Source organism: Lagopus leucura, unplaced genomic scaffold (assembly GCF_019238085.1).
Source record: "Lagopus leucura isolate 7727_CA_CO unplaced genomic scaffold, USGS_WTPT01 Super-Scaffold_760, whole genome shotgun sequence".
Lineage (NCBI taxonomy): Eukaryota > Metazoa > Chordata > Aves > Galliformes > Phasianidae > Lagopus > Lagopus leucura.
The window spans coordinates 6,877,245-6,889,314 of NW_024962257.1; the positions used below are offsets into that span (position 1 = coordinate 6,877,245).

The 12,070-nt window shown below is 52.1% G+C and overlaps 1 protein-coding gene across 1 annotated transcript; it reads right to left on the reverse strand.

Annotated features, from left to right (window-relative positions):
- Window positions 1–1,507: 1,507 nt before the first annotated feature.
- SCNN1G (sodium channel epithelial 1 subunit gamma) lies at window positions 1,508–11,866 on the reverse strand. Its single transcript, XM_042864304.1, has 13 exons — window positions 11,824–11,866; window positions 11,258–11,576; window positions 10,302–10,596; window positions 9,681–9,874; window positions 8,647–8,750; window positions 8,058–8,221; window positions 5,307–5,405; window positions 4,063–4,180; window positions 3,868–3,946; window positions 3,717–3,774; window positions 3,417–3,478; window positions 3,162–3,237; window positions 1,508–2,949 (listed from the first exon to the last, which is right to left on the reverse strand). Exons 1-13 carry the CDS (start codon window positions 11,849–11,851, stop codon window positions 2,560–2,562), a joined length of 1,986 nt encoding a protein of 661 aa, XP_042720238.1. The 5' UTR covers window positions 11,852–11,866; the 3' UTR covers window positions 1,508–2,559.
- Window positions 11,867–12,070: the final 204 nt, after the last annotated feature.

A 12,070-nucleotide genomic window follows, 5' to 3' on the forward strand; every position in this document is an offset into this window, starting at 1 on the left:
GAAGAACTGTAGCAATATTGCCCTATGAAAACATTGTGATTCATGGTGACTCCAAGCGGCAGCGGGCTTTAGCCGTGCTTCACAGCGATTGCATCTTCCGCTGGGACCGCAGCGTGCTCTTAGTTTCAGATGAGTTAATGAGTGAATGCGGACGTTTTTCCATCTCTGGGAGTATACCTGGGGAAAAGAACGAGGACAAAGATGCAGAGGAATGGTCATGTCTCGGGACGCTGCATGAGGCTGGGCTTCCACAGCCAGCTGGAAATCCTCAGGTCTGATTTGGGTTTCACGGATTGACTGGAGGGTGCCAACACACAGACCGTGGTGCAGGAGAGGACAGAACGCCGGAACACACCATCCGTGGGCCCGGAGCAGGGCTGTTTTCATGTTTGCAGCTCCAGCTGTGTTGCAAGCAGGCTGGGAGCAGAGCGAGTCCCAGCTCAGCTCTGAGCTGAAGCATGATCTCAGCGTGAGCCAGGGGAAGCGCCGCATTAGCAAGGAACTCGCCGCGCTGCATTCCGTGGTGCTCCGCGCAGCACAGCGCAGTGCCGGCCAGCAACCGTGCCCATGCCGTGGTGCCCGGAGCGCCGGGTGGGACAGAGCATGCCCCATGCCCGTGCCCTACATCCGCATCCGTGTCCTGTATCTATGTCCCGTGTCTGTGTCCCATGTCTGCTGTCCCTTGCTCACGTTTGTGTCCCTCGTCTCCTGTCTCAAGTCCTGTGGCAGTGTCCATGTCCACATCCATGTCTCCCATCCCGTGTCTCTCGTCCCATATCCATGTCCAAATCCATGTCCCCTATCCCATGTCTGGTGTCTCATATCCCCTGTCCAATATCCATGTTTGTATCCATATCCCCTGCCTATTGCTGTGGTCCAGCTGCCCTGGCTGGGTGCCCTCACTCTGTGCTCTCTGCGCTGTGTGTAGCATCCCTGTTCTTAACCAGGGGGTGCTCAGTCGCAGTGCCCTGCAGGCAGTGGGGTAACGGGGCTGTGCTCCGTATGGGTCAAAGCACCACACTGTGGCTGTTATCTGCTCTGGCACCATTTCATTACACTTTTCTGGGTCAGGATGAGTAAGTTCATGTCCTGAAAAAATTAAAGGTGAATAAGAAAGGCAATGCACGCCTGTTCCTGCTGTGTCACAGGTGGGGGCTGAGCCCGAAGGCCTTTCCCATAGGCACGTGCCAGAGATGCCTTTCCCCAGCCCCGGCCATTTACATTAATGAGGCATTCAACCCTCAAACCTGTTTGTGGCCCACCGCATGAAAGGGGACTCTCAGGTACCATCCACCCTGTCGATGCTGCACAGCCACGTTGGTGGCACCACCAGGAGTGCAGAAGACCCTTGGATGTAAGGAAGAAGCTGTTCACACTGAGGGCAGTGAGACAGCAGCACAGCGTGGTCAGGGCAGAGCTGCCCCTGCTCCCTGCATGAAACACAACCTCAAAAAAAAGTAGGAAGCATTTATTCAAAAATATATCTTTATTTTTCTTAGTTTATCAGCTATTTAAATAATCCAGTTAAAATATATTTTATTGCACATGAAAGAACCATTCTGGACTCTCACTTTCCTATATAAAATAAGTTCATCTAGAGAGAAAAAGCAAGAGAGGGACTCCCGTACACACACATGCATGCACACTTGCACATTCACTACTCAATACCACGGCAGCCAACAGCTGCAGGCAGTGAGGATGGGCTGCAGCAGACACTGCAGGAGCAGGAGTCAGGCAGGAGCCCACAGGAAGGCAGCTACAAGCCAGGGAGGAGAAGCTGCAGCCCATCGCTGTGCCCCGAGCAGGGCACACACAGAGCCCAGGCAGTGCCAGCAGCTGCTCTAAGGCTGTGTGTAATGAGTGCCTCAAACCATGTTAGCTGGAAGAAGCTTGCGGGATACCCCATTCATTACTGCAATCTGAATTTGATTTCATGCCCTTTTCGGGTGATTATTTTGGGGAGACTGAGGTCCTCCGACTCAAGCTATGAGTAATTTACTCTGCACGCACATCTGTGACTGTCCTAACTTTTCCTCCCAGAATAACACCTTTGGAATCAGGATCCTAATCAAAATCCACCTCGAGAACCTTCCTCCTATCCACCCTGTGCTATTTCCAAACCTCTGTCTTTCCCCTTCCTGCATTCCTGAAAGCCTGGGGTTTTTCCCCCAAGTCAAGCCACACGGCAGAGAGCAATTAGTGTTGATAGTCAGTGTGGCATCAATCTTCTACTATGGAGTAACTCCTGTTCACAAATGATGGGGTGCATGAAGCTGGTTGCTAAGGCAAGTCCTCCTGGCTCAGTGCTGCATCCTGCTCCAACCACCTCCTGCAGTAATTAACTGGGGAATTGGTGTTGTTTGAAGTTCCTAATGTCTCTAAGCCCTCGGCTTTTGTGTCTGAGCTTTGCTCAGAGAGGCTCTGACCGCAAGTTCCATCCCTGAATAAGGGTCTGACCCAACAGCCCTTCAGTGCTCGCTGGGTGTGCACCTCTCATCCTGACACAGGGCAGGGGCATTCACCTCCAACCCTGGCACCTGAACGAGGCGTGAAGGGGCATCAGTGCTGCTCAGCCTCCAGCGTGTCGGGGAGCTGCTCCGTGAAGGCGGTATCCAACCGCAAAGTGCTGTAGTTTGGGGGGGGAGTCCTGGGCGGGTGGCCCTCCTGCGGCAACGGCAGGCGCAGGGCGGTGTTGAAGGTGGGCAGGTCCTCATCGATGCAGGCCGGGTTGTCGTGGCCCTGCTGCTCCACGTCGCCCACCTCGGGGGGTTTGCCCGTCTGGTCCCTTTTCCGGTGGTTCCACCACTTCTTTGCTTTCTGCCATTGGCGCCGCATGACAATGGAGAACGAGTCGATGAAGAAGACCTCGATGATCTCGATGACGCAGACAACCGAGCAGCTCATCCACAGGCCCAGCTGCCCGCCAAAGTTGGACAGAAGGATGACGATCTGGGGGACAGGAGAGCACAGAGTCAGAGGGCACCTGCTGCAGGGATGCTGTGCTGTGCCCAGGGCTTGCAGTCAGCCCCCCCGCCTGCCACACTGTTCAGGGCAGCCTGGAAAGCTGGGCAGGGCAGGGCAGGGACTGGGCCCCCCCATGGCCAGCTGACAGCCCCCAGCCTGCAGGAGGAAGGTGGCACAGCCCTCGTGATCCCACTCACCGTGTTGGCAGGGTTCTCTGAGATGAAGCGTTCATTCAGGTCTTTGTAGAACACCATGAGGTTCACAAGGTCCGTTCTGAGAGGGGGTTTGGTAAAACAATAACATGAAACATACTGAAAAGCTATGCCAATAACCAGTTGGACCAGTAGGGCTGGGCCGCTCTAAGGGAGCTTTTTCCCCAATTGCCATCATTAAGGCTGCTGAGATTGTATCTGAGCTTGAGGTGCAAGCTAGAAACAGAAATGGCAACTTACTTGTTCAGCTTCTTGTTGTTTTTCTGTCCTTTGTCCCAGGAGAGTACTCGAAGCATCCAGTCCTGGAAACAAACACAGAAAATAGTGCTACGGCTGTATGCACTTGTGCAGAGATTCACTAGAAAAGCTCCACACCTCCTGGGACCAGCTTGGACTCCAGAAACAGATGTCTGTGATGAGTCAGCTGTCCCACGGGCACATGAGCCAAACTCCAGCTTAACAGCTGACATACACCCCGGACCCCACCTTGGGGTCTGTTAGCAAACTGAGCTGTCACGACTGTGCAGAACAGGAACTGACCTCAGATGCAATGGAGGGCCACTGGGCAATGCTGGTGGTGAGCGCCCACTCCTTGAAGCTGCAGGGAAAGGCAGACAGTGAGTGGTGAGCCTGCGCCCACACACCTCTGCACCTCCTGCCTCCGGCAGGACTCACTGCAGGCACGACTCACCTGCAAGCATCCTTGCAGATCTGCTGGCAGCCCAGCTGCTCCTTCACAAACTTCTCGTGCAATCTGTAGTAGCAGTACACTGCAAGAAAGGAACGTGATGGGTATGTGAAAAGCTGAAAAGAAAAGCAATGATCTTTTGCTGAAATGGGGCTAACAGGCTGCAGGTGGCCCCTGTGGCCATCACCTGGCACTTACTCCAGTTGGGGTTCTTCTTGTAGTTGCAGTACTCCGCCCCATTGGGCAGCGGCTGCGCATACTGGGCACAGCCACAGGACTCTACCATGGCTTTCTGGAAGCAAGAGTGCAGGCAAATCTGGGAAGAAAAAACATAAACTGTGCCTCAGAAATAGAGACTGCTGCCCTGTGCTTCTATAGTGCTGCCCCCAGCTCCCAAAAACTTGCCCCGCTCCTGACAGCAGCAATAGAATGGGAACCTCAGGCTCTGCCAGCAGTGAGCACAAGCAGAGCAGGAGCCCTGTAGGTTGTGATGTAGTGCAAAAACAGGAATGTAATCATTGTAGGGGGAGATGCTCCCTTCCCTCACAGCCCTGCAGTTCTTCCCATGGCCAGGGAGGTTTTCAATGGCTCCCAGTCTGTGGAATCACAATGTGGTGGGTGAGTGACTCGCTTGTGAGAAACGTTCACGACTCTGATTTGTGTTGATGCAAATTTGGAAATTAAAAATTGGAAGGGTTAAAAGAGAACTGGAGGCAGTGTTCAGTGCTGAACTGCTTTATGAGTTGGAGTAAGCATGATCTGAGCTTTGCTTCTAAAACTCTGGGTGATATCTTTTTCACCCAATCCCAGCTCACTTGAGCCTTGACTTCTGGTAAAGAACTGCTATTAAAAACCTAGATAATGTCTGTGTGATCCTGCCTGGCAATGCAGCACAGCAGATTTCAGGTATAGTACACATAAAACAAAAACCCAGCCTACACACAGGGTTTGCAGAAGGCAGCAGCTAATACAGTTATCATTCTTCAGTTGTTCTGACACTATCCAAGAAGACCCAATTACAGAAACCATGCAAAATTAGTGGAAACTTACTCTGCAAACAAACATTCTGCTATCTGGATACTGATTAGATGGTATCTGTTATTCTTGGAGTCCTAAAGGTCACAATTTCTGGCTTCAAGGGTTACTAAGCTGCAACATTTACTTGGCCAATATTTTCCAGTCTCACATTGCTTGAAAATTGCCTAATGAGCTCATGTTCTCTCTTTATCTAACAAGGTGCCTAAGGGAACTTCAAACATCAACCACTTAGGAATAAAACTTGGATTCAAAAAAGTGCTGTGGCATTTTACATTGGTGATTAAAAGCAGTGACCCTGTGCATGTACTGTTAACAATCTCAGATCTGAACCACAGAATACTGTTGAGCTTTTCATGAAGGTAGTTTTCAAGCAATTGATAAAAACAAATGCAATAGAGATTTACCTGGAGGGAGTAGCTCTTGTTATAGAGATTTTCTACTGGTATATCAGCACCAGTCTCTGTGCAATCACTGTAGGGTTTGCTCAGCTTGCGGGACCGTGTCTGAGAACAGGAAAAGAACAATCTCAAGTTCCAGGCATCACAGAATGCACAGCATTTAGCAGCAGTTCATTGGAATTCTAAGACCTGAAGTGATGGGAAAGGTTGGAACAGCATATTTACTTTCTGTCATCCCAAATGATAATAAAAGGGTTTCTGATTTGTAATGCTCATATCCGAAAAGTGCCCTAGCTGGGCTACCTGGTGTCTCTCTGCACCACCTCTGCAGAGGTGCTGTGGTGGCATCACTGCAACACTGCATGGCTTCTCTAGAAAATCCTCACACTGGGTTCCTCTCCCTGCAGGGTCCGAGGGACCACACACCACTCATCCTGGGGAGAAGGCCCCAGGGCTTCACAGCCCCGTGCTGCACTGAGCTGCTCCTGCTCTATGGGGAGCGGCACTTCAGGCTCCACCAGTGCTCAACAGCACCTCTCCAACATCACTCCAAGTGAAATGTTTGTGTCGCCCTCAGCACCGTTTCCACGAACTGCTCTGACCTTTCTTCTGTTGAATGCTCGCAGCCTTCCCTATTCTGCAGTCTCTGCCCAGAGAAAAGAGCTCAGCAGTGCCACGTGCTGTGCTCACGTGTGACTTGGATCCCTCACATTCACCAGACCCGATCCAGGTAACACTGCTGCTTCCTGCAGCCCTTGCCTTCCTGAGCCCCATATTCCAGCTATCTTTCTGCTGACATTATCCACTTTATGGCAAAGAAAGTGGCCTGAAATGACAAGAAACAATGCATGCTTCAGAATCCATTCACCTGTCTTTGCAAACAGAGTTTGAATCAGTGGCTGAACCCTTAAAGGACCCGTTCTGTAGGAAGTGACAGATGCTGCCTACGTCTGAGGCACTGACTGCAGACCGACGGGTTCCCGAGGCCACGCCTGGCACCAAGCATCACCCCTCTTTCTCACTGCAGGAATGCTAACTCTGCAAGCATGGACCTGGCAACAGAAAGCCCTGGCATGCCACTGCAAGTTGCTACTTTTAGAAATATGCTCATAACTCTCTTTGCAGGGATACAGAAATTTGGGACTTCAGTATTACAGACAATCTAATGCCTCTGGCAGATGATAGATTCTTCGTACAGATTTTTCTTTTTGTCATGCCTTATACCCCTGCAAAAGCATACTTCATTCAGGTACTGAAATAATTTCCAAACTAAACATTTACCTGAAGTACTGAAACTCCTACCAAGCAATGCCTTGTTTGCATTCCTAACATCTTGGAATATTTTTAGAGGGAGGGCGGTCCTCGTACCCAGCAGAAATACATGAGCCACAGCCCAGACACTGATGTCTGCATTTGGTAAAAGGCCCTTGCCATGCTCAGGCCTACAGAGCAGTGTTGTGTGTGGCACATGGCTGCTGTGTCCTCTTTCACACCCTTGGATGTGGGGACGTGGCTGAGCCAGCAGTTTGGCTGCAGCCTGCTGGGCCGACTCCCTGCAGCCCTGCTTGGCTGCAGCCCTGCACTTGCCTCTCTGTTTCCCTGCAGCACCACACTCTCCAGGTGCAGGCTGCTGCTTTGGTCCAGACACCAAGTCCAGCTTCCATTTCAACTGATACTTTTAGGATGTAATCAGACCAAATCTTCATGCCAAATCTTTTGAACACAGCTACCAGGATGTGTTCAGTCTTGTTTCTTATGCTGTGTGCAATAGCCCAAACGTACCGTGCCAGGGAACTTTTACAGCAAATACTGATGTTCCATCTGCAATGACTTTCTCCCATGCAATGTATGAGTTATAGCAGAAATACAGTTTGGTAAGAGTTTGTCTCCTTTCATTCTCATTTTGATGCCTCCTGTTTGCTTTCTGGTTTTCAGGCAGTGTTTATCCCTGCCGGTTCCACCAAGCAGTTGGTGCCCATTTTCCAGTCCTAACTATCTGCACATTTTAAAACCATCAGCTCTGTCCTTAATGCCTTTTCTAATGCATGGAGTATCTTGATCTGGCACACCCAGGGGCATACAAGAGCAGGCTGATCAGTTTGACCTATCAGTGATGAAAGGGCAGAGCTAAAAGGCTCCCCTAACAGCCCATCCAGATGAAAGGGGAATGCCTGGCTCTGCTGATGGCACTACTCTATGCGGGAAGGAGCCTCCTGGTCAGGTGCCTGTCTGCACTGCACCCACTGGGGAAACCTGTGAAATCTGGGCTGAAGGCAGAACCATTACCACCAAGGTTTACTTTGCAGCTGGGACAGCAAGAAACCAAACCAAACAAAACGTGCACCCTCCAGACTGCTGTGGTTTGGTCATCCCAGAGATCTGGCCCTAACGCAGGCTGCCACCGCCCCGCTCAGCCTCTGCTGACCCTGCAGCCAAACTGGGTGTTTGGTTGCCCAGTGCTGTGGCTGTGAGCTCTGCAGTGAAAACAACAAAAACCCTGGAAAGCCAGAGATAGAGAAAAGAAAGGGCAAAGCAAATCCCTAGGAGCGACAGCTTTATGAATACCTGACCTTTGACCTGTGCTGAGAACTTTGCTCAGAAAAGTACTATCAGGATTTTCCTGGGGGCACTTCAGCTGTACAGATGGGGTACCAGCTGCCTCCCCAGCTGTGGCTGTGTTTGAACACCGTCTCAGCTCACATTTACATCTGTATCATGGAAATAGTTCTGTGCACCTTGAACCTTGTGGACACTCACAAAGTGCATCCCTATGGAGGTGGCCGCCGCTGTCTCAATTTCTGTGCCAATGTCCTCAATGAAGGGATATTCATCTTGGTCATGGACAATGATCTTGGCTCCTGATGACGTCACCAGGAAAGGGTTGTAGTCTGCTTCGTCGATGTACAGAACAACCTGCAGCCCTGAAGGACAGAGAAGCAGGGGCTGCGTTACACCAGAGCTAGAGCCCACTTGTTCTGGGCAGGATGGGCAGCGGTGTGCTGAGCACTACGTGGCCCTAAATGCAGTTTAAGAACCAAGTGATGCCTCTGCTGTGCTAGGCAGCAAGTCGTGGCCCTGCACAGCCCTGAGTACAACAAACAGATGGCGTCTCCTCAGAAGGAGCAGAAATTACTTTAAGAAGTTATATAACTGGGAAGCAGTAATTTCAGATTGGAAAACATTAGTGATGCAATGATATTATCTTTGTATTCTCTGGCAACAGTTTGCACTAGTTCAAACAAGCACTTCCCCAATCAGGCTGCACATCTAGAGCCAACACATCAGTCACCCTCCAGCAGGATCCAGTTTGCCCAGCAGCACGCTGACAGCTCTGCCAGCTCCTTACCGTATTCACTGCCGCCAGTGGAGGTGCTCAGCACCGTCCCGTTCTCCCCACTGTTGAAGGTGTAGCAGTTGCCATGCAGGGGGTGATGGAAACGTGTGAAGTGCCTGAGAAATCAAACATTGTTACATTGCCCCCTCTGCAGTTTTAACTGTCTCTGGCAGAAACTCAGCAGGTTTGGATGTTGCTTTGGCAGAGACAGAGCAGGATAGGATTTTTCTTTTTTCTTAAAAATGCTTCCCCTTCCCTACCCCCCCCCCCTTCCTTAATATCTTGAAACTACACAGAAACATGACCTGGTTTAACAGCACCAGGAAATCAAAAGTTTTGGAGGCTTTCAGGGGGGAGTGGGGGCTCAGAATTACTGTGCTAGCAGGAAAGGGGCAGTGGAGGGCAGAGTCCTTTTTCATCCAACAGCCTAGTGTCTATAGGGACACAGACCTTCACTTTGCAGGAAAGATGCCACAGCCACTGCCACGTCACACCCTTGTGATTCAAGCACATTCATGTTTCTCCTGAGAATCTCCCCTCCCACTCAAGCAAACGTTGTAATTCCAAGAAAATATTACATACTTGCGTGATCACAGACATAAGTAAAGTGCTTCCAGAAAAGATTCAGCAATGCCTGCTGAGTGCAGCCAGCTTTGCACATGGCAGTGGGAAAACTGCCAAAGCCACGTACAAGTGCAATTCTATCCTGACGGCTGCACCTGGGAGCTCTGCTGTTGTCCCCAGCATTGAGGGATGTTTTCACTGCTGCCAGGGCACACAGCAATTGCACTGCAGTAATTGTAAGCAGGTGGACCTGATTACGTCCAAAACAATTATGTCCAACTAATCCAGTTTTATCTGAAACATGGACAGCAGAAACTAAGACAAATAAAACTAAAGACTGTAACTGAAGTTCCTTAATACGTGAAAGTTTGCTTTCATTTAGAAGTGGAAGTGGTTCTTGCTGGAATTCAGCAAACACCAGACATTAAATTTCTCTGTACTATACACTTACACTTATGGACTTGGAAATAACTGGCACTGACCTTTTGTCACAAGATAGGCCATCAAAAAAACATGTCAGTAGAAGGTCATCAGCAGAATAACTCAATTCTTCTTTAGTCTCCAAGGGAATCTGTGCCATGATGTTCATGTAATGCAGCTTGTACCACTCTTGGATAGCATTAACACCAGAACTGAATGTATAAAGTGCACACTCACTGCTGTTGTTTGCATCGCACTGACAATTACAAAGGGGAAGAAGCATTTCAGATGGAAAGAAATGATGTGTTCTATCAAGTATGCCTGGTATCACTTCTTTCTCTCAATAATAATCACGTGACATTACAGTGGCAGCAAGTGACAAAAGGGCACCAAAGACCTTTCATCTGGGGCCAAATGGTTTGACCAAATGTTTCATGCCCATAGGAAGGGTTGTAGATGGCATTAGGTCTATGTTGGCTGTACTTCACTGTTGGCATTTCTATTCCAGAGAGCTGAAGGTGGGTATGCAGGCCACCACAGAGGCACAGCAGAATGGGTAAAAGATCAGTCGGAGCTTTAATCGCTGCCATTAAACAAGCAATAGATCTGTCCAGTGGGATGCCTGCCCCAGCCCCTTTGCCACCCCACAAGGAACATGCTGGCCAGGGAAGGGTGGCACTCACCAACTGGAAGCCGATTATATCATTTGAATCTCCAGAGTTCACTATGGACGAGTCCCTGTGGAAGACGCTGCCCTCCACTTTCCTCTTCCGCCCGCTGCGGAAGTCGATGGCAGTTCTGAAGGAGTTCTCTAACCTCAGCAGTGGGATCTGCCTTAAGAACAGGCTCTCGGTGCCATTCCAGTCGCCCGCCGCCCGCCTCACCTTGGACTTGCCCTCTGAGAATCCATAGAACGTCTCCAATGCTTTTTTTGTCTCTCTGTCCAACTCAGATAAATAATCTTTCATCAAACTGTACCTGCGTTGGAGAAAACGTGAGAAAATCACGTTGTTCGCCTCATCTTCCACTTTGTTTAACCCATCTGCAGTACTGCACCACAAATCCCATCGCTCAGGAGCGTCTTTGTCACAGATCTGCTACAACCATTGGCACAGATCTACAATCGAGCTAAGTTAAATCAGTGTGGGTAAGGGGAGTGAAGGGAAACGACCATCAGGAGGATGCTGACCGTGGAGAACCCCCCCAGGGTGCTGAGCTGCCAGAGGGACTGCAGGCAGACCGAGAAGCAGCACAGGTAGGGACACAACCTGGACCCGAAACCAAACGGCACCCGTGGAATGTGGGGGGGCAGCTGGGGAAAGCTGGCAGTGAAACAGACCTCGGCAGAAAGCACGGTACGGCAGGAAAAAAGCATTGCTGATTGAAAAAGGCAGAGCATCCCGCGAGGGATGGAAAAGGTGACAGAGGAAGGACAGAGCCGCTCCCTTTGCAGTTCTCAGGAGATGGCATTGCTTGTAACGCCGGTCCTGGGAAAAGGGAATCTGATCGGAGCCGCAGAGCCGAGCGGACCGCCCCCGGCACAAAGCCGCCCGGAGCGCTCAGCGGGCAGCGGGAGGACCGCAAAGGGACAGGGGACGCGAGGAGCCGGGGGATGCGGGATCCCCAGCGCCGGCCTTACTTGTAGGGGTTGATGTTGCAGATGGTGACGGCGGGGAAGGGCAGCTTCTGGAACTGCACGGTGACGGACACGGACGCGCTGTAGTAGTTCAAAAGGAGCTCGGCGCACTGCCAGAGGATCAGCCCCACGGCGCTCAGCGTCAGCAGGATCCAGATGAACCTGCGCAACCGCCCGCGGGACACCACGATGCGGCGGCAGCCGTGCGTGTTGGTGTTGAGGCAGTACCAGCGCATTAGCTCGCGCAGCGTGGGCGCCTGCGGGCCGCGCACCGGCAGCGTCTTCTTGATGCGGGCGGTGATCTTCTTCCCGGGGGCCATGGCTGCGAGCGGAGCGGGGCCGTGAGCCGGGGGAGGCCGCGCGGGAGCGGAGCGGGACGGTGCCCCCCGTCCCACCGCAGCCCGCTCCTCAGGCTCGGCGCTTCGCGGAGTTCCACCGCGCACAGCCGCGATCCGACGCTCCCGCCCGCTGCGGCGTTAACCCAGCGCTTCCCTCTCCCGCCCCATTTAATGCCGTCGAACGGCGTTTTTTTCCCGAGAAAACCGCATCGCCCCTCTCGCGCCCCTCACCTCGCCCGTCCGGGCCCGAGGGGGCCATGCTGCTCCCGGCCCCGGCGCCGCTCGGATGGCGCTGCGGGCTCCCGCCCCGGCACTACCCCGCCCGCCCGCCCCCGGCCCGCCCCCGGCCCGCCCCCGCCGCACTCCGCGGGCGCCGAGCGCCGCCAGCCGGCAGAGGGGTGGAGACCCGACGCGCGCGGGACCCGCCTTGCCCTCAGTAAAGGTGGCGGCGCGGCGTCAGCCCAAAGCGGGGATGGCG